Source organism: Uranotaenia lowii, chromosome 3, assembly GCF_029784155.1.
Source record: "Uranotaenia lowii strain MFRU-FL chromosome 3, ASM2978415v1, whole genome shotgun sequence".
In the NCBI taxonomy this organism is placed as follows: Eukaryota; Metazoa; Arthropoda; class Insecta; order Diptera; family Culicidae; genus Uranotaenia; species Uranotaenia lowii.
In genome coordinates, this window is record NC_073693.1 from 301,768,173 (window position 1) to 301,795,353 (window position 27,181).

A 27,181-nucleotide genomic window follows, 5' to 3' on the forward strand; every position below is an offset into this window, starting at 1 on the left:
GTTTTTCACGCTTCGAAAAAAATTTCAAAGCTTTAAATAACAAATAGTTCTGGTATAATTTTGATAAAAGAATCCCGATTTAAATTTTCAAATAATCCTGGGAAGAATTTTTGTTTACTGAAAATTTTCATCATTAAAATTTTGACCACTTTAATAAGACATTTTTCACACAATGACCAGTGGGAATTAAAAATTCATTGAGTTCCGTTAATTACGATTAATGAGACGTAAGTAACCTATCCTCTATAGGCCATGGTCTGTTCCTTACCTTTCGAACTTCCTACGTGAATATCTAACCAAATGAAGCAAGAACTTTTATGGAGTAACCTTGCTGCTGCTCGATTTATTGCAATGTGTTGATGAAGGTCTGATAATTTGATTAAAAATTAAAGGTGGTTCATATAAAAAGTCATATGTCCCTTTAATGTTTTTTTTCCAAATTTCCTACTTAAATAAGAGGAAACAAAATCGTTTCCAAGAAAAATGCAACATCAACTACTAAAAAATGAAACACAATTTTCTCACTTTGTGAAGCAATGTCTAGAGAACAGCGGTTCCAATATCCTCGGGGATTATTGTCAGCCTTTTCCTGTGACTAATCTGGGCCACCAGGAAAATCGCTATCGCTTGAAGCAGCAGCAGCCAAGACGAGAACTGTAGCAAAAGTGCAGCATAATTTAGCAGCCCACTTCCTCGTGGGGGGAAAATGTGTCACCGATTTTGAAGAAGCTCCTTCACTCGGTGGGCGTTGTGCACTTCTTCTACTTTTGCCATGGAAGCATAGAAAATTGAATGGAATTGAATGAAGTGCGACTTCCTTGCTTATTGAATGAAATGGGTTGAGATTACGAAATGGTTTGTATCGACTATGATTTATAGTTATTTCAACTATAAATGTTAGTTGTTTTTTGTTTTTCAAGATACATACAGATGATGGAAAATTTAAAACTCGTTTCGTCTTCACTGGACTGTCGCTTAATTTCCACAAGCACCGGAAAACCTGGCACATCCTTCATTATACGCCGAGGCCACGGAAAACCGCTTGAGGAGATAAACTTTGGTACATTCGAGCTTATTGCTTCGTGGCGGTTGGTGGCGTCTTCATGAAGTCTAGATAGAAAAGAGACGCTCTTATATGGGGCTGAACTCACTTGCCCTGTAACAGGCAAACGATGATGAGGGGTTTCCTTCGAAGCAACCAAACACATGCCATTAATATACATACGACTAGAGTATGTTCAGTGACATATTTTTGCATGTGCTCAAATCGATGAAAAGTGACATATTTTTGCGGGTGCCATAATTCGAGGTAAGGATTCCTGCTGTATTAACAAGCCCAACAACCACTGCCGATATCCTTTGAACGAGGCAGCAAAATTGTACTTTACAAGATGTGATTCAGGTTTATGTCACTGCATTTGTAGCCGAGCAGTGGTAAACCTTGATAATTTCTAATATTTTTTTTTTATTCTCTACTTAATGATGGTATATATTTAAAAAAAAATCTTTTGTATTACAAAATGAAGTAAATTTTAAAACATTTTGAAAATAAACATACACAAAAAATATATATCAAAGTCAAACTTACCTGGACTATCGTGAGGAATCGGGGCACAGAATGCGCTGGAACTGCCCGAGGACGATGTGGGCGGTGGGTAAAACGAACGTGGAGGTCCCAGCCCAAGCGGTGAATCGCAACCAGAGGGTTGGGATCCGAATAGTGGGGGCGTGGTGAGAACTGTTGAAACGGAAAAGGATACGCTGTTAGTTACAGGATCATGTACATAGATATGTGACAATATTAGAAAAGGGCTTAAATGATGAGTTTATAAAAAAAATGAAATCTGTTTAACCCAAGAATCAGTAAATCGAAACATTGTTTCAAGACAAACTTATAATGCTATCCTTCTTGGCGGTTCGAGTTCGAAGGTGTTAAATATTTTTGAGAATCAAGTTATTTTGTCGAATTTTGACAATTCAAGTTGTTGTTTTGGATTTGTATAAACTTAATTTGTATGGTGTAACTAGAGGTGATAGACAAAGTCTGAGATTCGAGTTCGGGGCCCCAAAATCTTCTAAAATCAGTTATCAAAACATAGACACTTAACCCCTTGTGTTATGCAAACGAATTTAGGACTCAAGAGAGGTTATCTGGTTCAATTACAAAAACTTAATCTCCTCACGTTTCACGTTAAAATAAGGTATAAGGAATAATGAAAAATTTCATGCGTGATTTTTAAGAAAGAGCATCTATGCACTTATGAGAAAAGTGAAAGACTCATGTGTAGTAGGTTCAAAATAGCTAAGTTGATTTAGCTCTAAGACAGTGTTTGATTGATTTTTTTTTGCTCAAATAAGCTCACTTTAATTTAGAAACGGATCTATCGATGTAGCCTTCTCAATTTATTATCATCGCGTTCTCTACAACTAGAGATTTACCAAATATTCGGTCCCAAATACCGCCAAAAAACCGTTAAGCCGAATATTCGAATAGTTGAGCATAATATTTATTTTTTAAATTTTATACAATAAGTCTGTTAGGTAATTTGTAAAATATCCAAATTTAATATTGGAAAAGCTACAAAATCATCAAAAAATTATAGTTACACTGAAACATCTTAGGTTTATCCGTGTATATTTCACTTTAGATAGCTTTATACTTAGATTACTGTTTATTCCAGATTTTCTTGATGTATCCAAGCTTGCTCATAGATCCAATAAAGAACTCTAATAAAGTCAAATCTGAACGTGGATACCAGATATTGTTTGAAACTTTCCAGATTTTACCCGGGTTTATTCAGGTTGTTTGCTCAATGAAATGAAAATTCAAATTTTTCTTTAAAAAATTGTAGATTTTGCGTTCAAAACGATTTTTAAAGTAAATAAAAAAAAAAATTATTTTTTCAAAAGATTAGAAATTTTTTTAACACTGTTGCAGCTGTGATTCGATGAATACATTAAATTTTAAGTATTTTTTTTCTTTTTCCTCTTGTGTGTTTGAGAATAATGCCTAGATTCTGTTCAAATATGGTTTATTTTTTCAAATTTGTCAAAAAATCGTCCAGAGAGAAAGTGTGGTGTGCTTAAGGTTAAAGATCATCATTTTTGACATTTTTTTTTGAAGACATCTAGCTAAAATTCGATATTTATCTGATTCAATAAAAAATTTCAAATAGCTTGGCACCTGTTTTTACATGGTTTATCCCAGATTTCACTGGAACCCAATCTCTTTGGTGATAAACGTCCTATAGAAGCGATAAGTCACCTAATGTCCATCTTGGTATTGGTGACATTTTGAAAATCAAAGAGGCTCTTACTTCAAGAAGATCTGATACATCTGGTTGAAAATAACCGATTCATAAACCTCAGGAGCATTAAGATGGAAGAAATAGAAGAAAAATGAAATTATCGCTTTTTCATCCCTTTTAAAAACTCAATAGAACTTTCGACCGAATATTCAGCTGAATGTTTTGTTTGGCTGAATAGTTGAAAAGGTTGATATTCGGTATTCGGCCGTTGTTGACTGATTTTTACCTATGATTTTTTGAACAATAATGCACGAATACAAACAAATTAATACAAATTATGTTTGTTACTATATGATTATTTATTTTTAAGTCCTTTGACATTAAAAGTTTTTGTTCTTAATCGTAACTTTAGAAAATTGGTCCTAAACCTAAAAGGTGAGCTAAATTCGCTTTCACCGATGGTTAAAATCTTTGAATTTGTTTAAGAGTCTGGTAAATCAAACTTTGTTGATTTGGGCATAAAATGAGCTAGTATGAAATTTGGCTTTGGAAAAACTGCAATAATAACACGTTGCGGACCAAACACGATATTTCTCTTTTTTTTTGCTAACCGCTAGTATGCTCCATTAAAAAGCATAATTCAAATGTTATGAATCTAATAATTAAACATCATTCCATAAAATGTAACACAACACTTCCGTTACTCAAATATCTATATTAACAAAGCATAATTTTGTCTATTGGTTTCTGAAACATAAAATGCCAAATTTTGGTGTCCTTAATGTGTGAATAATGTCAAACAATACACTGGGAAAATATGAAATTTTGTGCAGGTTAAGATTTTTCTTTATCAGTAGATATTTTTGATAAAGAATCACTTCCATAATGAAAATCATGTGGATATTTATTTTTGGTCTGTATTGTGAATAAGAATTAAAATATAAATTTACAACGAGCTGCATCTTATTTTTCAATTTTATATTGCCATTTCGAAGCTTTCAATTCTTTAATTTTGTGTAAAAATTAAGTTCAAGAACTTCGAATTTGCATATAAAACAATTTTTTCCATATTAGGAAAACTATTATCAAAACAGTGAAAATGCATATGATCCCGATAAAAATGGCTCAAATTTGATATGAAATGCAAAACCTAATTTGAACGAAAATTTCAAAGCAGCTTCTCATTTCTAATTTATTATGATTATTCGAACTGAAAACCAAGAATCCTGAACTGGATCAGAAGCCTTAATACGAAAAAAAAGAATACAATTTTGGTGTTAGGAATTATGGAATCAGAACCATCGAAATGGGTTTAATTCAATTCGAAATTTAAAACGTAGCTCAGTTCAAACAAAACTTCTTCCTTTGTTATTCAGGTTTTCTAGTATTTTATTCGAAAATATTCAATTTCCAAGACATAATTTTAAATTTTAATCTCAGCTTTGAATTAGCCGTTTGCCAGTCTAAATTTTTTCTTGTCTATTCTTGAAAATTACAACTAAAAAAAAGCTAAATTTAAAGAAAAAAACAATTTTTTAACTTGGTTAATTTTTTTTACAAAAATTCGTATTCAATAAAAAGTTATTTTCCAAAAGAACAATTCAGTTATTTTTGTTTTTTAAAGTTCACATCTACAATTTACTCAAGAGATAAAACCACGTTTGATCTTCTAGGTTCAACAATGCTTTGAATCGCTTTAGCATCCTGTTTTAATCCATTAGGGCTGTAATTTTAAAGATAGATCAATTTCACTGCAAACAAATACGTAAAAAGGAAATCACAGAACTTTATTTATTATGATTATGATGTGAAAACATGTCTATAGGAACGGGGGGGGGGGGGGGGGGGGCTAAGTTTGGGAGTTAAACCACCTTATTAAAGTTCAAAAATGCTTAGTAAAATTTGAGAAATAAAGTGGGACAATCTCAACCCCAAAACTTTCCAGGAGCACAATTGTACAACAGTTTTTCAAAAAAAAAGTCTCACTTGTTGATAGTAATTGAGCCCCAATAAAGTTAGACTAAGTTTACCAGATTGTTCGAATTATGACCTTTTTTTCACTATATTTGAAAAATCATACGAAAATTTCAATTGAGTTCTCAGATTTATGTGTCTTGCGTCGAATTAATTTTTTTAAAGGAATTTTGTCAAATTTAACATGAACGATTTTTTGGAAGCCCTAAATATGATTCTGAATCGGATAATGTGTTTCGATAAAATAAAAACAGTTTTCCATGTGTTTAAGTGTTATAATTTGAATATCTAATAAGTATCCAGTTTATAATTCTTGATTTTCAGTTTGAATTATCATTGGATGGTACAGAATCCTGCTTCTAACCTTGGTGTGACATTTGGATCCAAACTATGATGATTTTTCCATATTCGAAACTCATAATTTCGGAATATGGAGAAATTGGAGATTTCTGGTTGAGGATTCTGATACAAATTTCACTTTTTGGTTTCTAATTCATAGTTGTTCTTATCTGGAATTTTGATTCAGGTTTCGAATTTAGGTTCATAATGCAGAATTCAGACTTGGAAATAAAATCCAAGGTTCGTACTCAGATTGAGCTCAAATTTAAGTTTCATTATCAATATTAAAATATCAATGTTGATATTTCATTAAGGATTTTAACTGAGAGAGATCGCAGTTTCATAACTTTGATTTAAAAATAAAATTTTGAAATTAATCAAAGGAAGTTTAGAAACACAAACCTGGATTCATCTTAAAGAATTTGTTTTTTGGGAATATAGATTTTAATTTGGAAAACTCTAATCGCAGGATTTAAATTATGAAATATAAAATAATAGATGATAGCTTTTTAGCTTGTTTTTTATCCTCAGCTGGAATTATTTTACATTATTTTTTCTGAAGATTCTTTAAAATCAAATGTTCTTACTAAAATCTTAAATTTCAATCAAGTTTTCAAGAAAAGAAAATTATTCTCATTTGAACCGTTAACCTAATTTTTTACTTTTATTTCTAAATATTTGATACTTTTTCACCCATGCTTAAAATGGTTAAAAAGAATTAACTTGCTAATTTAAGTGAGTAAAAAATTTTTATTATAATAAAGCGGTCAAAATTCTTTTTTTTTGTTCAGTTTAAAGTCGTTTCTACATCATTTACGACTTTTATCAGTGATTCATCATTGAAAAACTTATCTGAAACAACCGTGTTCGATGTTTACTCTTGAGCTCGAACTCACGGACATCAGCTCAAGAGGCAACAGACTTACCAACTGACCGATATCACAACTTGTGATTTACAAGTCCTTTACAAAAATCAATAACTGTTAATGTAAAACAACTTTAACCTGAATAAGTTGTACTTAGTACATATAAATTTTATCATTTGTGTATGTAAATATTGTTCAAGCAAAAATGTTATAGTAAAAAAAAAATTCAACACCACCCCCTGTACTCCCTATGGCCCTGTTTTAAGATACACCCAGCACAAACGTTCAGTTAAATTAAAAATAAAAACATTTAGATTTTTTAATATAATTATTAAACAGAATAATTTTAGGCAGTTATCAAGAAAAGAAAAGAAACAAAATTAACAACTGATCCCGTAAAATATAACTGAACTTTATTTACTTCCAAAAGAAATCAATAGCATTGCATCAATCTGTCCTATAAGGAATACTTTTTTTGAAAACTATTTTCTCGAACAATAACCTTTCATTAAACTCGTATAGTCTCAAAATTCTCCGTTTCTTATTAACTGTTTTATTTTTGTACATTTACCAATCCAAAATACATTTTGTTTTGACATTCTGAGGACACGAGAGCTATGAACTGATTTTAAAGGTTTTTTTTAGATAAAGGTAAACAGACTAAAATAAGCAAAGGCTATTGATCAAATTTGCTGCTAATCCAGAAACACAATCAAGAGATGCTTTATAAATGACAATCTTGAAACACTGCAGCATGGTTGCTGAATTTGTTGTTTTGAAAGGGATAAGATGGCGTCAATTTGTTTGCTCTAGTCTCTTACAAGCAAAATTTTTGGATTATCATTACATTTAAAACATATTTTATGTTTGATCATTGATAAAATGATTACCGTAAAACGGGGTAAGGTTGATCACTTTTTTCAATTTTTTATGATTATTTTTTCTGTTAACCCTCCAAAGCCGTTCGGGTCAATATGACCCGAAGCGCAGATTCAAAGCATCTCAATCATCATTCCAATGTACTGAGGAACTGAGAATTTTGAGAGACCAAATATGTTCTATGAAAATGTTAATCAAATTAACGTGAAAAAACTAAAATTAGATTTGTGAAATCGGTTCATTGAGAAATGAGATACAGCGATGCCAAGACAAAATTGGATGTCTTTGTTTTCAGTTAGATTTTTTTCTACCGGAAAATCCGAAATTGCGGTCAAAGTATTCATTGGACTCCCACACATCTATACATTGTCGGATAGATGTATTCTTAACAATTCCAGAAATCAAAGAAGCACCCAAATATTGCAAATTGTTAGAAATTATAACAATTTAAAAATAAAATTGATTTTTGGGACTTTTTTCATTCGGAATTAAGAACAGACAACATAAGAGAACAAATTCACTTTATTTTAAAATATTTGAAAATCAGAATGAATAAACTAAACAATGTATCCAATATCATAAAAATTGGTTAACGTTTGCGGCCACGGGAATAACAACAAATTACAAGTCAAATTTCCCCGAAACGCATATTTTGCGAACAGCTTTGGAAGGTTAAAGGGAATGTGGCATGTTTCATATTTTTAAAACCAGAACTGGGCTCATATGAACGTAAAATAGGGTTGCAAAAATTTATTAGACTACTTTGAATTTTATTTGAAAATCAATTTCGTCCTTATTAAGAATTTGATGGGTAACATTGATCAGTCTCTATTTTGACGGTTTCAACAAGTTTTCTTGAGCATAAAGGATACAAAACACCTTCATAATATTTACAAATGCTAGTTTATCAATTGCTTAGGCAACTCGGAGCATACTCAAATCATATTAAATTAATCATGAAATTCTACAAAATTTAACAAAACACTTTCGATGGCTCAAAGATACTTGTAAATTTGTAGCTTTTGGTCCAGATGGCTTACTCTTGGAAAATGTCCCTATTTTTTTAAATTTACCTCAAACTACGACAAAAAACTACACCAAAACTATAAATTTACTAAGGAAAAAGTTGAACTCTCACATAAATCATCCTGCTTCTTTTAATCAATTTGATTTTATCCGGAAGGGTGTTTGTTTGCGAGCCTTAGAAAAGATAAATATTTCAAGATTTTGAAATAACATTTTCACTTACATTGGAAATTTTCAAAAACAAACCAAGTTTTTCCCAATTTGAAACTCAACTTAAGGGTTTTTAAACGTAGAAAAAAGTTTTGAGATATTTTATCTTTAGACTCAGTTATTTATGATTATGAGGAAAAATTTCATGTTGATCAAAGTTTCCTCGGTGATCAATGTTACCTCGTTTTACGATACCAACCATTACAGAAATTCGTTTTTGACAGTAGATTCATATACGAAAGTATATAATGAAATCAAATCCGAGATATGAACTGTATTACTGAAGTGTAGCTTACCTTAAAACAAGTTTCAAAGGTTTTCAATTTAATCTTCATAAACCAATAAATGATATGATGAATCAGTTGTAAAATGGATCAGTTTAAATAATCTTTCTTCCTAAGAACAAAATGAATTTAAAAAAAAATGAAACATGAAACTACAAATCGGAAAAGCCGAACAAAGCCTTCAACAATAACGTATTTTTTTTATCTCGAAAAGCTTCCTGCATTCAATTGCAGTCGAATCGAATGAATAGAGGCCCCGATAAATGGTGCAATAGTTAGTAGATATTTGAGCCTGTCGGTATAAAATAGAATGAAAGTGTGGCCGGAACTGACTCTTTCCGATAGAAACATGTGCTCTGGAACGGAATGGAATCACACACAAAAAAAAAAACAACCTAATCTCTTTGGCTTTCTGCTGTTTGGCTAACCGAAACAATATTGGTTAAAATTTATTTCCGTAGCACATAATAGAGCCGACCAAAGTTGTTGTTATGGTTGTTCACAGCACTCGATTTGAGCTGAATGCTCAATTTGTCGAGTGATGCAGTTTTGGGTGGCTGCAGTTGATTCCGGACGGTGTTAATTTTTTACTTTGTCATTGAACGCCGAATGGTGTGATTGATGGTTCAATTTCATTAGCAACTGGGTGGAAATAGGAATACAACAACAGAAGGTGTTAACTTACCTTGATCGTTTGGTGGCCGCATGCTGGAGAGCGCCGTCAGAGGAGTGTAGGATTTGGGCGGAGCTTCCCCCGGTCGCACTACTCGCTCCTCGGTTACGCTCTGCTGGACGCGATACTGCATCTTGCAGTATGCCTCCTGATTGGTACCGAGTGCGGAGTTTACGTAAACTCCAGTTATGGTCACTTCGGTGTCCTGAGCGATGACCAAATTGCTGGACATCGGTCGAGGCTGTTGGTAAAAAAAAATAAAAAAAATAAAATTTCAACGTTTCAACAATAGAAGCCACCATTTTCAAGGAAAGATTCAAACTCACCTCTTCAATCTCCCGCTTGACTTCGGTTGTCTCTTCTCTCCTCTCTCGCATCGGTTCATTCTTAATTATTACAGGAGTCTCTTGAACTTTCTCGTCATCTTGCTTCTTCTCTTTCTCCTTCTCTTTGTCCTTCGCCTTCTTAGACTTTTCTTTAGGTTCTTTCTCAGCAGACTTTTCCCCTTCGGCTTTAGCTTTCGGTTCCTTCTTCTCTTTAGGCTCTTTCTTTTCACTCTCTCCCTTCTCTTTGGGAGCTTTCGGTTCCTTAACCTTCTTAGCTGTCTTCGGAACTTTCTCGGCCGGTTTTTCAGCATCCGAGTCCGAATCGGTATTACGATACAGAATCCGCTGCACCTCATAAGTTGCAGCCATCATAGCAGTGGCATTCAGGCTGGCCATTCGTTTCTTCCCTAGTGGTTCCAGCAACTCTTTTTTCTCTTTCGGTTTCCGCTTGCGCCTTTTCTTGACCGGAGCCGGTTGTTCCGATTTTTCCTCCTTTGGAGTAACGGAAGTCTTTTCACCCGATTCATTTGAGGAGGAGCTGGCCTCTTCACCTTTCTTTTCCCCATCCGAGCCGGAAGGTTTGGCTTCCTTTTTAATCTTCTTAGCGGGTGGTTTGCGTGGCTTGTCGGGAGGACCTTCTTCCTTTTCATCCGGATTTTCTGATTTTTCAGACTTTTCGGTTTTTTCGTGTTTTGGTTTTGTTTTCTTGATGACTTTCCGTTTGACTTTGCGCTTCTTCACCGAAGCTGGATCGGTATCCTTTCCCTGTGAAGGGAGAAAAAAATGTTGTAATTAGTTAACTAAAGTTATTGAGATCATCAAATTGCAAGATTGTCGGAATAAGAAAACTTAATGACTTCATAGTTAGCGTCTTTACGGCAAGAAAAGATCTGACCTCTTATTCAATCAGGTGCCAATTCGATCATGGCGTTTTAAAGTTTATGCCAAAAGAAAAGCAGAAGGAGATAGAATCGCTAATCAGTTTGGGTGATGGTTTTGTACTGGCCCAGGTGAGATGCAGATAAAAGTTCACCCAACTTTTGACAGATCTTATGAGGAGTGAAAAGTTAACTTTTCATGGGACGTAGTAATCAGCGACTCCTATGGTGCGAAGCATAGTAACCTCTGTATCCCTAGTTACCTAGTTTGTTAGGAAAATAAAACTTATCACTTTTTTACGAGGACTTGAGCAAGTTGGTTCAGTTCTGTTTTACTCTGCTCAATTGGTTATGAGCCCAGCTGAATAACTGAAACCCGAAAGATTCTACAAGTAGTTTTCAAGGAGTCATGGTTGTGGAAAGAGATTCCTCCAGCGGTCCAGCAGCACAAGGCGGTGCTAGCGGAGTGCGCAGTCAAAATCTTTCGCAAATCAACAGCGGGTTTGGCGATGGTTCGCAGGCGGAAACGTTCAAGTTCTCGGACAAGTCAGTCTCCCGACGCTGGAAAACTTAAAGGTCGCGAGATTTACTCAATGTGGGCGTTTGGCAAGCAAATGATACTGATTCGAGAAGGCACGTGGTTCGCTTCTTGTCCCGGAGAAGGTCAACGAGTCGACGAGGAAGTGAGCTTGGGCACTCGCTACAATTTGACTGAGTTTGAAGTCGGTGAACTGTAGTCAGTACAGGACGCACGATTGGGAGAAGCTACGAAAAGCTTTTCAGGGCGACAGTCTGACGAGGAAAATCGGTCTGCTGCGGAAACTGACATCGGTACGGCTGGTGGAATGCGGAAGCGTGGAATCATATGTCGATAGTTTGACGTTTACAGTCCATATGCTTGGGATTGGATTTCGAGTAGACGACTCGTGGCTGGCGGCATGTTTGTTGATGGGACTCTCCGCGATAACGATCCGATGATCATGGGATTGGAGGCTTCGGGAGCAGCACTGACGGCGGATGCGGTAAAGACTAAGATACTGCAAGATACAGAAGATGACGGACAACAAGGCAATGTGCATCGTGTTTTCGATTGGCTGAGTGGTACGAGTTTCGTGAAGCAGCAACTTCTTTCTCACCCGCTCGGAACAGTGAACAATGATTCAATGATGTCTGTGTCCTAAGGTTTCGTCAAGCTGGAAGTCAACGAAGGTTCTATCGAGATTCAAGAGGTGTTGCAGATTCCTGAACTGGCAGCAAATCGGCTGTCGGTGAGCAAAATAGGACAGAAAGGACTAACGGTTTTGTTTGATGCAGAAGGCTGTAAGTTTCGCGAGAGGAGCGGCAACAGCTTCTGGAACTCATCAAGAAGGTCTATATCAACTCAACCGCAAGATAGATGGTTCGTTGCTGACGGTAAGCACAAAAGTGTGGCACAAACGCTTAGCTCATCTCGGTCAGCAGAACATGACGAAACTGCAATCGCTGATCGCCGGTTTCATATGGTCCGGAACGATACCCGAATGGGAAGCACATCCAAAATCCGTTTCCTTCAAGTTGTTTCAAGGTGAAAGGTTTGCTGGATCTGGTGCACTCAGACTTGTAAAACCCGATCGAGGTTCCTCCACTGGGTGGAAGTCGTTATGTCATCACTTTCATAGACGACGCCAGTAAAGTCTGCTTCATTTAATATTGGAACACAAACAATTGCGTGTAGTTCAGTCATTTATTAACGAATTCATAATTTGTTTTTCATACAAATGTAGCATTTTCTTTACTCTTTCATAAAAAAAATTAAAAAAATTATTCATTGCTGTTTCGAAGAAATTCTCGTACTTTTCCCGTAATATGGCACATTAGGCGGCGCACACCCTTTTCGTCCACCGTTTTGGCGATTTGATTCCACCAGTTCTTCATTTGAGTCATGTTCCTAACAAGTTTTCCCTTTGCCTTAAGCCTCCGCTTCGTGATTGCCCAATATTTCCCTATCGGCCGGAACTGGGGGCAGTTTGGGGGGTTGAGGTCCTTCGGTATTACGCTGACTCCGTTCGTTGCGTACCATTCCATAACCGTTTTGCTGTAATGGCAGCTTGCGAGGTCCGGCCAAAACATTACTGGACGGTCGTGGGCACGAATAAACGGCAGAATCCGTTTCTGTAGGCACTCTTTTTTGTAGACTTCTGATGTCATTGTCTTGTCAGTGAGAAAGACTTTGGTTTTCTGTCCACAACTGCATATCCCCTGCCAAATCATGTACTTGCGGGCGAATTTATTCGCAAACACGAACTTAAATTTTGCAGGTACATCCCCCCGAGCCGTCGCCAAATAAAATTTTTGACCTGGGATTTGCCCAAAGTCCGCCTTCACGTAGGTCTCATCGTCCATCAGAATACATCCGTCGAACTTGGTCAGCACTTGGTCGTACAGCTTTCGTGCACGGATTCTGGCCACATTGTTCTGCTTCAGCGTCCGATTTGGCTGTTTGCTGGCTCGGAATGACCTTATTCCTTCCCGGAGACGAATTCGTCGCACCGTACTGTGAGCGGCCTGGAACTTATTGGCCAAATCGCGGTCTGAAAGATTGGGATTCCTCTTGACGGCCTTGATGACTTTCCCACGCAGTTTCCGGTCAACAGTTCCACTCCGACGCTTCGAATGCGGCTTCCGAGCCGTCGTCAATGTTTCCTTGTACTGCTTGATAACACGCCATACGGTATTTCTGGGCATTTTAAGCTGTTTAGCTAGCTTCGATGCCGACAACAATGGATTTTCAAGAAAACTGTGCACAATTTGATCTCTCCGTTCGGCTTCCATGGCGGTTGTTTACAAAATGCTATCGTTTGGTGTTATGACATAAATACACGGTGAAAGGTAATGAATTTCCCGACACGTGAGTGAAAAAAGTTTCCAAATCCTTTAGGAAGGTTTTCCTATATTTCCTGGGAATGAAAAGTAAGGTGAAGAAAGCCTACGAACGGCGGCAAGCTGGACGAAAACTTAAGGTGTTGAGAACCGACAACGGAGCCGAGTACGTCAACGGAGAGATGCGAAAAAGTTTCGAGAAAGAAAGAGTAATATACCAGAAAACCTGCCAATACACTCCGCAACAAAATGGGTTGGTGGAGAGCGCACTCTTCTGGATAAGGCCCTTGCGATGCTGAACGATTCCAAATTGCCGAAGAAGTTTTGGGACTGAAGCGATTTTGACGGTAGCTTACATCACGAATCGGTGTTCATCAAGAGCGTTGGAGAACATCAAACCCAAGGAACCATGGTGCGGAAAACATGCGAACTTGCATCATCTAAAGGTCTTTGGTTCACGTGCGATAACCCATGTGGTGAAACAAAAACGCAAGATGCTGGATCCAAGGTCCCAGGCATGCATTTTCGTTGGGTGTGCTGAAGAATCCAAGGCATACAGGTTTTACGAATCGGTCCGCAACGAAGTGTTCATCAGCCGTGTTGTCATTTTGGTAGAAGAGGGAAAGCCGACAGCTTTGGTCAATTCTTCAAGCCAGATCTTGTCAATTTCATGGAATTGACAACGATGCGGATGGAAGAACCTGTTACTCAATCTGAGGATGCTGACTCTGCGTTTCCACCGCAACTTAGTAGACCGGATGATCAGCAGATAGACTTTAGGCGCAGCGGTCGGGAGCGTCGACATCCAGGCAAATATTCCGATATCGTTACTTTTACGCCTTTTACTGTTCTGCAAAATTCCCTACAGACATTCTTGGGTGCTACTGACGATCCCGTGGGTTACGCTGAAGCCATGGCGAGGCCGGACCTAGGTTGATGGTTGGCCGCCATGCGAGAGGAGATTCGATCTTTGGAGGAGAATCAAACTTGAAAGTTAGCTGATTTGCCGAAAAACCGAAAACAGATACGCAACAAGTGGGTGTTTAGGACTAAACGGGATGCTGACGGACGAATCGACAAGTACAAAATGCGTCTTGTCGTGATGGGTGTCGTGTTCTTGGTTTCCTTTCCTCATATTCTCCACAATGGGGTGTTCGCAAAGTTCAGGAACCGACTACTACGAGGTCTATTCACCGGTGGTTCGATATATTCAACGATCCGATATCTATTGGGCCTTGCAGAGGAGCGCGAAATTTAAATCGAGCAGATCTGAGTGCGTATCTACAAGGAAGTCTCGGAGATGAAGTAATCTTCATGGATCTTCCAGAAAGATTCGGCCATACGAGCGGTAAGATCTGTTTGCTCAAGAAGGCGCTTTATGGTTTGAAGCAATTCGGACGAGTGAGGAAAGCACAACTGGATGGAGCACTGAAGGAGTTTGGCTTAGCGCAATCGAAGGTGGACAATTGCCTGTACTACCAGCTGGCGTGTGGCAAAATGCTTTTCGTCACAGTTTACGTTGACGATTTCTCCAGCCTGAAGAAGAAGCTGGAGGAATTTCTTTGTCAGGTGGTTCAAAAATATAGGATTTTGGAGAAGCACAACTTTGTCTCGGATTGGATCAGGTAAGGCAATTCTGCAGTAACCCTGGTCTTCAACGCTGGGAAGCTGAGAAGAAGATATTCAAGTATCTGAAGCCGAGCAGAAGCTCATCTAGTTGAATACGCAGATGCGGATTGGGGAGGAGATCCAGAAAGCCTGAAATCCACAACTGGCTATGTTTTCACCATGATGGGAGGAGCTGTGTCGAGGAATGTGAAGCAGCAAGCAACTGTTGCGTTGTCTCCATGCGAGGCGGAGTATCTTGCGCTGTCCAAAACCATCCAAGAGGCCCTTTGGTGGCGCCGTCTAAATACTGTTGCAGATATTTCTACTATCTTAAAAAAAACTGTTTCTAGATTCTGCACATCATCCGAAGTGGTTCACATTGATCATAATTCGTTCGTTGGAAATCGATACGGATGAACTCTCGGCCTCTTTATATCTGTGGACTAACGTTGATGTTTATTCGACGAAGGAGGGCGGGGGAAGTGGCTTCGCCATCCAGAATGTTTTTCACAAATAAGGCCCGTCCTATAATATGGCGTTCCTGGAGGGTTTCCATGCCAAGCAATTGGCATCTCTGATTATTCTCGAGTAGATCGTCCGAGTTGTTGCATGCTATTAAACCGTTCTCCAACTTCTCTGGCGTTTTACATGCGCCAGATCACGCTCCACTTGTTCTAACCACTTCGCTCCTTGCGCCTCTGCTCGTCTAGTTGCTACTGGAACCGTAGCGAACACCTGTTTTGAAGGACAGGCATTCTCGCAACATGTCCAGTCCAGCGTATCCATCCAGCCTTCGCCACCTCTGAGTACTGGGATCTCCGTAGAGTCGCGCGAGCTCGTTATCCTTTTCCTCCACACTTCGTTATACTGCTCGCCGCCAAAGATGGTTCTTAACACTCGTCGCTCGAATACTCCGAGAGTCCGCAGGTTCTCCTCGAGCAATACCCATGTCGTACATTTTTATTTATTTGATCTATGCAGGTATTTTGAGATATTTACACAAAACAAAAAGATACTATCTTATTACACTTTTGAACACAGCCTTAGAAATATCAACATCAAAGTTACTAACTATTTCATTGAAACGAGCACAACATGTATCCAAAGAGTTGTTTTGTCCGTATCGGGTTCGTCTAGTAGTATGTCTGAGGAATTCATGCGTCCGAGTTGATCTTGCATGAGTGTTAAACGGAAGTTACGACAACATTTCTGGGCAGTCCACATTATTCTGTAGAATATCGAAGACGAAGAGCCGTTGTAGGAGAATGCGTCTTGATGCCAGCGTCGGTAAATTCAGCAGCAACCAGCGCTGTTCGTAGGGCGGGAGGTTCAAGGCGTCGTTCCATGGTATCTGACGCAAAGCGTATCTGAGGAAGCATCGTTGTACTCTTTCGATCCGGTTTGCCTGTACAACCTTATATGGAGCCCAGATTTGCACTCCATATTCGACAATGCTGCGTACAAGAGCGCAATGAAGTGCTTTTAGGCTGTAGGGGAGGAGCGGGCTATATGCGCCTATTAAGCAGAACACTGATTAAATCAAATATCACATCGAATATGTGTACAAAAACTATATACACGTGTGCAGGCATCTGTTTTCTATACATTGGAGTAATTTTTATGTTAAAATTTTCTTCTGTTTCCAAGAAAATGATTTTATTATAAGTGTTGTCTAAAATTCCGAACCTCAAACCGTGCGGGCTAAATGCGCCTATTTATGTTTTGAACAAAATTTCTGTTTTTTGGGCAATATTTCCGTATAATTCCATTGAAACTGCTAGAAAGTAATAATTTCCGTACGACAAAGCTAAAATTTCATAAAAATCTATGTATATTATAATTTTATGGAATAAAACAAAAGTTAGTGTTGCCATACTATGGGGGCAGTTCATCCATGAGAAAAACTTTATCAAATCTGTTTTTAGATCGTCAATTCTCTCTTAAGACGTTTTTCAGAGCTTAGATTTTAAGTTTTAATGATAAAAATCATTTATTTATTCTATTTAACCTGTTATTTTAGGATGTGGGCATTTTACAAACATGATGGGGGCATACAAAAACACTCTATTATTCCACTATATAATCATTATTAAACTTCCACAAAAGCTGAAATATGTTTAATTTCTTAAGTTCATTTGAATAAGAAACAAAAACCATCCTAGTTTTTGTTTTAAGCTTCTTTACGTATAATTTTTAAAAGTCGAAATATTACATCAAATTGTTTCAAAACCTTGTACGATTTTTTAAAATTTTTTGAGTTTGTAAATTCATAAAATTCTTTCTTGCCTTATGTTCTAAGCGTATCACCCTCAAAATACATTGGTCAGATCAGCTGTCTAGTCAGCCATTTCATCAAACAGCCGTAGGGTCATTTAACCCAATAGGCCCATTTAGGAAACCTTTCCCCTAGTAGTCGTTGAAAAATTACGTGTTTCGTCGTATAAAGCCAAGAACCGCAAAGCCCTTAAGCTGTTGTAGTTGAGATGCTGCAAGAAAGTGAGCTTGGTGTCCAACATTATGCCAAGGTCCTTGACGATGGAATTGCGGCTTAAGGTAGTCGATGATATTTTGTACTCGAAATTCAAAGGTTGACGTTTACGAGTGAAAGATATGACGCATTTGGAAACATTAGGAGCCATACCATTCTGATGACTCCATGTTAGATTTAAATCGATATCTTTTTGGAGGACACAGCAGTCAACTAGTGAATCTATGGTACGAAAAATTTTGAGATCGTCGGCGTACAACAGCTTTTCCGATTCAATAATAGTGCATAGATCGTTCAAAAAAAGACCGAAGATCAAAGGTCCCAGATGACTTCCTTGTGGAACTCCAGAAGTGATTCGAAAAGGTGTCGAGTTCACGTTGTTCAGTCGTACGTAAGCAGTCCGGTCTACGATATAAGAGTTGATCCATATGCAAAGCCAATCAGGTAGTCCTACCCGACGCATTTTTTCGATGACAAATTTGCTCAAGTCTACATAAACTGCATCGACTTGATGTCGTTTACCCAGCCTAGTAACCAACTTCGAAACGTGTGTCATGAGATTGGTGGTCGTAGATCTACGTTTCATGAATGTTGATCTTTAGAAATACAGTGATGCACCGATTGATAAAGCACGTCATAAACGAGGCCCTCGAATACCTTAGACAAACAGCTTAGAATCGAAATCCCTCGGTAGTTTTCCACTTGATGCAAGTCGCCAGATTTGAGGATTGGAGTGAAGACGTCGCTCGAGGAGAAATTCAGCACAGGAAGGTTGAAGTCACGATTCGGCAAGCTACTTAGGTATGATTCGTCTCGTGCCCGTAGAGAACAACCGGTCTAATGAGCGTCATATACAGGTTACACTTCGTGCGAACTGCTTAAATTTGAAAAATATGTTTACAAAATCAAACACCTTGCCAATTTTAATGCGCTTTACTAGCAACTTTCATTTGGGAAATCATAACCTACTGATTCCACACACCTAAATTATACAGATAGGATCAGAGGTAGATATTCATATTTAGAACTGATATTAAAGGAGTAAAATAGTTTTAAACCTTCGTTAAGATTTTTTTAAAATTAAATTCAAGGTTTCTTGTATGCTCTATGGGAGGTGAATAGCGTTCTCTTCAGCTTGATTTTGTAACCTAAAGCATCAATAAGAACTTCAATTTTGGGCTATATTAAATACACTTCAACTCCCTGAATTGGCTGATTAAGCTCTCTTGGAACTGTTTAAGAAACTTTTGGTTGCTTGGGCTGATATTTGAAATCTGTGTGCCATAAACTAGGATTTTAAATGTAAATTTTAACTTACGTGAGCGTATGTATCATCTGAGTCGGGCAACTCATCGCCCTCCGATTCCATGCTGGAGGCATTCGGGTCCCAATGCTTTCCAGCCCCCCGCAGACCCGGTACACATCGGAGAGTTCTGTGTAGAAAATTGAAAAAAAGTGAATATTTGTTAATAACTTTAAGATGATCAGTCTGTTTAAAAAAATTACCTGGTGATAACTTCTTCTTCCGATTCTTCACTCTCACTCTCTGATTCGGTTCCTTCCCGGAGCAATTCTCTCTCCTTCATGCGATCTGCTTTTCTCTTTTCTTCAAAGTTTTCAGTTTTTATCTGAACCTTTTTGCTCTCCTTCTTCTTAACATCTTCCTTGAACTCAACCTTTTTGACGACCTTTTTCTTTTCGTCCTTAACTTTCGGTTTATCATCTGAGGTTTTCTTATCAGATTTCTCCTCAACCTTTTTCTTTTCGTCAACTTTCTTCTCATCAATCTTCTTCTTCTCTTCAACCTTCTTCTCATCCACCTTCTCCTTAGACTCGATAGGTTTCGAAGGGCCCGCTTCAACCGATTCCACACTTGCAGTTTCCTTCCGTTCCGCTGGTTTCTTCTCGACGACAGCTTCCTCAACCCTTTCCTCCTTCTTAATAACGATGATCCTGGCGGCCTTCGGCGGCACCGGCTTCAGATTCGCTTCCAGCGCCGATCGGGTTTCGTTTTCGTACAAACAGTGCACCTTGGCGATGGCATTGAGAGAGGCCACCCGATGCCGTTTCGGACCGGACCAGAATCCATACAGCTTGAGGTGCCTTGTTTTGGCCGTAAGGCGCTTTTTAACGATTCGGGTTCTTACGGAATCTTGAGAGGAATCTGAGCCGAGAGGTTCCTCGTTGTTCGGGTCATCGTCGTCCTCGTCTTCGTCTTCATTTTCGGAAGAAGATGAAGTGTCCCGAACTTCCTGCTTGATGCGTTTGCTGATCGGGGTTGGACGACGCTCGTCCGGATCAAGGTCTTTGTCGTCGTCGTCTTCCTCGTCTTCATCATCTTCGGAGCCTTCTTCAAAGCGAATTTTGCGAGTATTTCGCGGTTGAGGAGTTTCCTTTTTCGGTGATGGAGGCTTTTGTTTGGCTGGGGACTTTTTAGGCTTTATGGGTTCATGATCCTCGGAGTCGGTTGAGTCGGACTTTTCCTTAACCTCCGTCTGATTGTCTTTTGTAGCAGGAGACTTACTTTTGGAAATTTGTTTGGGTTGAGCTTTCTTGGTGGGTGGTTTTTTAATTGGTTCTTCGCTTTCAGATTCGCTCGAAGGAACTTTTTCTTGAGGAACTACTGGAGACTTTCCAGGTTCGGATGGTTCCGGCTTTTCTTCGTCAGCTTTGGAAGATGTTGAGGATTCCGTAAGTTTCCGTTTGAAGCTCGGTTTTCCCGGCTTTAGTGAGCTATCGGAATCGTCTTCAGAGTCATCGAAATCATAGATGTCTTTTTTCTCTGGTTTGATGTCGCTGTCGAGAGATTTCGGGGAGGCACTGGAGACCGATTTTGATTTGGTAGGAGCCTTTTTTCGAGGTATTGATCCGGCAGGTTTGCGAACATATTTTTTCTTACTTTTGGGTGTAGTTTGCTGAGGAGTAGTTGAAGGAGTTCCAGTTGATTTGGCGGATGCTGGAGTTTTTGGAATCGCAAAACCATCGAGATTATCAGTAGTTTGATCTGTTTTCAAGCAATTTAGCGGAAGATCATCATCGTTTTCGGTAGACGATCGAATTGTTTTAACGGGATCTGATGAGTCAATAGCTTCTTCAATAGTGGAATCCTTACTCGTAGATACTTCAAGTGAAAGTGTCTCCACAGGATTAGGTTTAACTTGATTATTAGGCTTAGTTTCAGATTTTTTCTTTTTATTTGTAGGAACATTCGTTTTAATGTCTTCTGTTAAAATTTTAGAACTTTCTTGATCCTTTAAATTACTTTTTCGTTTGGTCGTATCGCTTGTTTCACCTGTCTCATTAGTATCAATTTTTTCTTCAACCGTTGATTTTGTATTTAATTTTTTAACAACGGGCTTCTTAGGAGGAGATTTTCTTGATTTGGCGATCGTTTTAGGTTTTTCAACCTTTGCCATTGGCGGTTTCTTTTCCTCGGGTTGATCTTTGACCGGTAGCTTGACTTCCAAAATCTTAACTACACTCGAATCCCCCATCATCTCATCATCGTCGTCCTCTTCCAGCGTCTTCATAATATCTTCTATGCGACTCTGGACCTCCTCCGAGTCATCACTTTTATCATGATCGGCCTCCAACTCGAGTGGGCACGATTTGTCGTTCTCTTGTTCTTGCTGCTGCTGCTCCTTAAGCTTTTGGGCCAAGATCTGCTTAGCCAGGGCTTCCTCAGCTTTTGCCGCCGCCGTCGCCGCCATCTTCTGCTCCTCCAACAGGAGGGCCTTTTTCGATTTAGGCTTCACGACAACCGCCGACCCGGGAACCTTTTTCGCGGGCTGAGGCTTCTGTTCTGCCGTCGCCGTCGTTTTTGTTGCTCCAGTAGCAGTGGATCCTTCATTATCTTGGTTTTTGTTTTCGATCTTTTTCGTCCGCGGCACTTTGGCCTCGGTGGGAGAACTTTTCGTAGCCGGGATTTTGACGTCTTCTTTATTCCCGACCGAAGAAGAGGGCGCCACCTGAGCTGATCCAGATGACGACGGCACCATGGGTGCCGAAACCGTGACCGGAGTTGTTTTGTTTTTCGCACCACATTCTTCTTGCACCTTTTGAGATGGCTTCTGAGAACCGCCACCAGTCGGTTTCTTTTTGGTCGGGGTACCACCGCCGGCACTAGAACCGGCCGTTGAGGACGCTGCTGCCGTCGTTGATCCATCCTTTTGGGCGGCGCTAACCGTGGCACGCGACTTGGTTTTCACCATTTCGCTGATTGATGGTTTACACTCGACCAGCGAGGCGAGGGTGCCGATTTGATTGATGGCCGTTAGACCGAGACTTTTGAGTTCCTTCTGAATTTTGAGCCGTTCTCCGGCGGCGGCAGCATTGCTGCCACTGGAACTGGAAGGAGTAACCTTCCTAGTTGGGGTCGATTTTTTGGCTTTGGAGCCACCGCTAGCACCAGCGGCAGTCGATGAGTCACTTCGAGCATTGTCACTTGTCTTACTTGGTGGAGGAGACTTTGGATTACCACCGGTTTTTGCCTTAGGAGTAGTTCCGGGCAATTGTAGGCCACTTACTGCCTTCGGAGGACTTTCTTTGCCCTTTGGTTGTAAACGTTTAATTGCCTTTTTGAGGGGTAGCGATCGGGTTGGTGTTGTAACAGAAGTAGTGGATGTTGTCGTACCGGATGTCGAGGATGCTGAAGTCGAGACCCCAGGGGTTATCTTGTCGGCAGCTGCTGCAGCGGCTGCGGCCGCTGCCAACTGTTTCTTCGTCTTCATGCGATTATCTGTAACCGAAATATAGAATAAAACAAACATTGTATAAAAAAAGGTTTTTTTTGTTGTACATCTTTACGTGGTTTATGTATGAAAATTTTTGCTCGGATAACGCGGAAACCCGGATAAGGGTTCTTCTTTTATTTTAAAGATAAAATATCCCATACATATTTAGGTAGCGAATATTTTTTCAATTTTCTTTCACCTACTTTAATGCAATCAGGATATGTTAATTTATCAAAGAATTCTATATTGAAATCTAATGAACCCTGAAACTGAGTTTTTATCCAAGTTTCAACAAATACCGACGAATCAATATTGATGATTGTTTTCATAATCGAATGAGTGCGTATGTCAATTCAATCCGATTCAGATAATTGAAATTAATTACAGCAACAGCAACACACCCATAGCTTCAGAGAAGGTATTTCCGATTTCCGCCCACCATAAATGTGAAAAAGGATGAACCGGAGGGGGGAGGGAAAAAAAAGTCATACACCATTCAGTGTCAATTCCATCGATTCTCCAGGGAGGCTTCAAAAGAGCTCCGACTGCATATTTACAGTTTTCAATGGAATTGTTGCAAATCATATTCCATTTCATCGCGCACCCCTTTGAAGCGAAAGCCCATCAAAAACTACTGGCTGAATGTTTGTTGTACCTATGTATGCCTGTTGAGTTCAACAACTGGTCCGGAGAAGAGAAGTTTGCTTTTTACTGGGGCTCCAGGAATAGGATGCAGTAGGAGAAATAGATCGATCCATTTGTGCATTTATTGAGTGTGATATGTTTCCGGTCCTTTTAACTAGTTGCAATTCATGCAAACAACAACAATTTTAACGTTCACGAAGACTCGTTGGCAAAATATAGTAAACGGTATTGCTCTAGATGAAAACTATTATGATTTAAGTTTAATTTTTGTTGTTTCAAGAATTTACGGCATTTCAAGAATTTGGGAAAAGTGTTTTAGCTCAGCTGGCAAGTCAGTTGCTTCCTGAGCCGATATCCGTGAGTTCGAGCCCAAGAGTACACATCGATCACAGTTGTACCGGAAAAGTTTTTCATTGGCTGTCCGCCAACTGCATCGTAGATATAAGTAGCGAATGAAATAAAGATGTTAAAAAGACTATAATCGAAACAAAAAAATAAAAATTCAAAGTGACAAAAAAAAGAAAAATCTTCTTCTCGATGAATTCAATCATTAAAGAGACTTCCAACTTGAAATATATGACATGCATGGCTCGAACAATTTTCAGGTGCCTTTCATAAAAATGAGTGTAGAATTAGGTTGCCAGAATTTTCTCAGCACGTAGCCGGACCGGGTAAATCCCGGCAATTTTATATAAAAACCTGGACAAAAAATTGGGCAATAACCGAGCCAATTTTGTCAAAACCCAACAAAAATCAAGATAGAAAATTGAAAAAATAAATTTTTCCAAAATTATCTTTTGACAGATTTTAAATCGTATTTTAAGCTTAAAAAAACATCTTATGACTATTTTTGTAAAACCCACCCAAAAATATTCCGTTTTGGACGCAGAAACAGAAATTTTTTACATCACAATTTGTATTTTTTAGTAGATTTGTAGATTTGTTTATTCTTGCAACGTAAGATTTCAATCTTTTAATTTGTCACAATTTGCGGGTACATATTTAACTTGAATTTCTTCTTCTTCTTAACAACTAATTGTTCCATCAATTTGTTCTAGTATAAATTTTCTTTCTATTTCGTTTTACTCCATGAATTCTTCAAGCAACCTTTTCTTGAACTCTGATATATTAATAATTATTTTCAAATTGTTGGGAAGATTATTCCAATTGACAATACCTCTGACGAAAAATGTTCTTCCATAGTAAGACGAACTATGCGAAGGGATCAAGATATTCCTGGTTCTTGAGTTTTTTAGTGGCGTGAGCAAAGTTTTCAAATAATTAGGTTTACCAGTTTTCAAGATTCTACACAAGAGCAATATTTATAAAAGCTTTCAAATGAACAAACGATGAGAAGTTTTTGTAGATGTGACACTCGAGAAAATCGAGATAGTTTGAAAACATATCGTACACAAGAATAGAGGGCTATGCGTATTTTGTTCAAGGATCTTTCAGAGGCATTCGAATACAGAAAATCACCATATAAAAATAGAGGGTATACGTAGAAAGTCGGGTAAAACGGACACAGCGGGTAAAACGGACACTTTCAGTATTTCGGAAATTACAATGTTTGGAAAAAATCTAATGATGGGAATATGTTTTTTTAGGTGTATTAATACTTTCGACACCCTTTGTTGATTTGTAGCTAGCAAGGTCTCATAATAGTAAACAAAACAAACAAAAACTTTCATGCTGCACCACTCGATGTAATTTTTTGTACTCAGAAAATAGTCCATAACTCGCAACATTTTCGGAATTTTAAAGCGTTTTCAACGGTGGAATCTTTATTAGGCTTCTCATTGGCCATCTGGAGGAAAACCATCGAATTTTGGACGATGGGCTTGAACTACAAACGGCTTGAAAAAAAAGTTGCTTCTTCGGGTAAAACGAACACTTCAAGCTCGGGTAAAACGGACACAGAAGTTTCTCCAGATATTTCAAAATTTTTATCGGTTTGAGCTTCCATATGCTTTCAAAAGACCTTTGAGAAGTGAAATTGTCTGTCAAAAAGTACTCAGTATCTCAAATAGGCCATTAAAACTGCTTAAAATTGATCCCTGGTGAAAACAGCCCTGTTAAAAACGGAATTACGAAAACCTCACTGTTCCGCTACCGGATTCAGACCAGTTGGCTCCATTTTGGTTAAAAAACATTGTCAAATGCTTGTTTCACAAAAAATGTACTAGAACACAATTTTATCCGGCAATATCTACCTTTTCTACGCAGTGTCCGTTTTACCCGATCATTTTGAAAAACTGTAATTAGCAAGCATGTTTTAGATTGCTATAAAAACAGTCTTGATGAAAGAAATTTACTAATGGCAATGGTTAATGTGATAGCAAACAACCTAAACTACCCATCTGACCGAAGACTGCGATGAAATAGGCAATAACTGATTTTCTAATGCGATTCTACCTTAGGGTGTCCGTTTTACCCGACTTTCCCCTAAGTCTTAAAAAGTTTAAGTTTTGTTTGTGCGTCCAAATGATGGGTTGTTAAATTTAACCTTTTTATCGAACCATAAATTTTGCAGCATTGAACATTGACTTGACGGTTCCAGGAGAGATCCCCATAAAAAAATAATCTTAGATTTTCAGCATAATCGACGAACTGAATGACCGTACTATTGAGAACTAATGGTTGTAAATTTGAGAAGGGTAGCAGTCTTCCAGAGAACAGAGCCTTTGTTTTGGAGGGATTTATTGGTAGGAGGTTAGAATCGGACCATTCATTTATTTTTGCAAGATCTCCATTTATTTTCGTAAGGAATTCATTAAGATTAACATCATTTTTCTGGCAAAGATATACTTGAACATTGTCTGCAAAAATTTGTAGAACTGATGGAAGATCATTTATGAACAGTGATAAAAATAAAGGTCCAAGAATTAATCCTTGAGGAACTCCAGAGCCAATATTAGTGAAATCAGAAAAACAGTCGTTCAAAAAAAACTGTTTGCGATCGGCCATGAAGGTACGATTGAATCATTTTAACAGCTGTCGAAGAAAAGTTATACTTGGTAATACGTTTGTTTAATAATTTTAATTTGTCCAATAAAGTGAATAAATCCGTGCAAAATGCGGGCTTTTTTCAATGAAATCTAGGCACCAGAGCCGGGCCGGACTGTTACTAAATTTTGTATTAAATATTCAGACAACCCGGATAAAACCGAGCAATCTGGCAACCTTAGTGTAGAAGCATTACTTGAGACATTATTTCATACAATTTCAGGGTGGCCAGCGAGTTTCCATTTTCAAATTCCCGGTTCTATCCCGGTTTTCTCGAATGAAATTTTATGGTTTTCTTCGTTTCAAAATGCGCTAATAAATAAGTCCATTTGACCAAAACTGAAGATATGTTTATGCAAGTTGAATGTAAAAGTTTGAGAGGACTTAGTTCAATCTTGAAACTCAAAAGTTATTCGAGTTATGGTGATTGTAATACGGTAAGAAAAATAAAATTTGTTGTCCGAACCTTAACCGAAAATTGTTACTTTTTTCAGTCTTTCATACCATCTTCGTTTTTTATTAAAGAAACTGCAATATTTTTATTATTCGCAATGATAAATCATAGTTTTTATATGATGCCATTAAATACTTTTAAAATTTCAAGTTGAAACTTAAATTTTTTCTATTGAAATCTACTGACTGACATTCTGATATTATTTTCTTTTAAAGCTCTTAAAACAGATTCAGATGAACCTTATTCATGATAAGCTATCTGATATTTTATTTCGGTTCTCATATTGAATACTGAATCAATTGGATACCTTTAACATTTTTATTAGAATGCGCTGAGTTCTAGATTATATATGTCCTGTCTCAAAAATGCATGTTTTTATTCGATTTTTTATGTAATGTATACAAGAATCACACAAAAACTTGTTCTTGTTGTTAGATCTTCTGTCTTCTGTGCGTTTATCAATAAACCAAATACAATGGTGACATCTTTTTTAAATCATTTTTCCCGCATGGGACAATTCCGGTTTTTAAAAGTTAAAATTGAGCTAAATATTTAAAGAAACTATTTTCGCAACCAAATAAAATAAGTTCTTTGAGGTCATGTCGTTTGTCAGAAATTTGATTTTTGAACTTACATTTTTGACAGGTTTTCGACGCAAACAAAATATTTGATTTTTTTTTTATTT

At 38.0% G+C, this 27,181-nt stretch overlaps 1 protein-coding gene across 1 annotated transcript in view; it reads right to left on the reverse strand.

Annotated features, from left to right (window-relative positions):
- Positions 1–27,181, reverse strand: part of LOC129755856 (titin-like) — a 502,203-nt gene that overhangs the window by 446,126 nt on the left and 28,896 nt on the right. Inside the window, exons 2-6 of the mRNA XM_055752546.1 lie at positions 19,165–22,396; positions 18,977–19,091; positions 9,826–10,590; positions 9,512–9,740; positions 1,589–1,738 (exon numbers count right to left, since the gene is read on the reverse strand). Of these exons, the coding sequence (XP_055608521.1) occupies positions 1,589–1,738; positions 9,512–9,740; positions 9,826–10,590; positions 18,977–19,091; positions 19,165–22,388 (4,483 nt within the window). The 5' untranslated portion in view covers positions 22,389–22,396. The remainder of the gene's footprint in view (positions 1–1,588; positions 1,739–9,511; positions 9,741–9,825; positions 10,591–18,976; positions 19,092–19,164; positions 22,397–27,181) is intronic.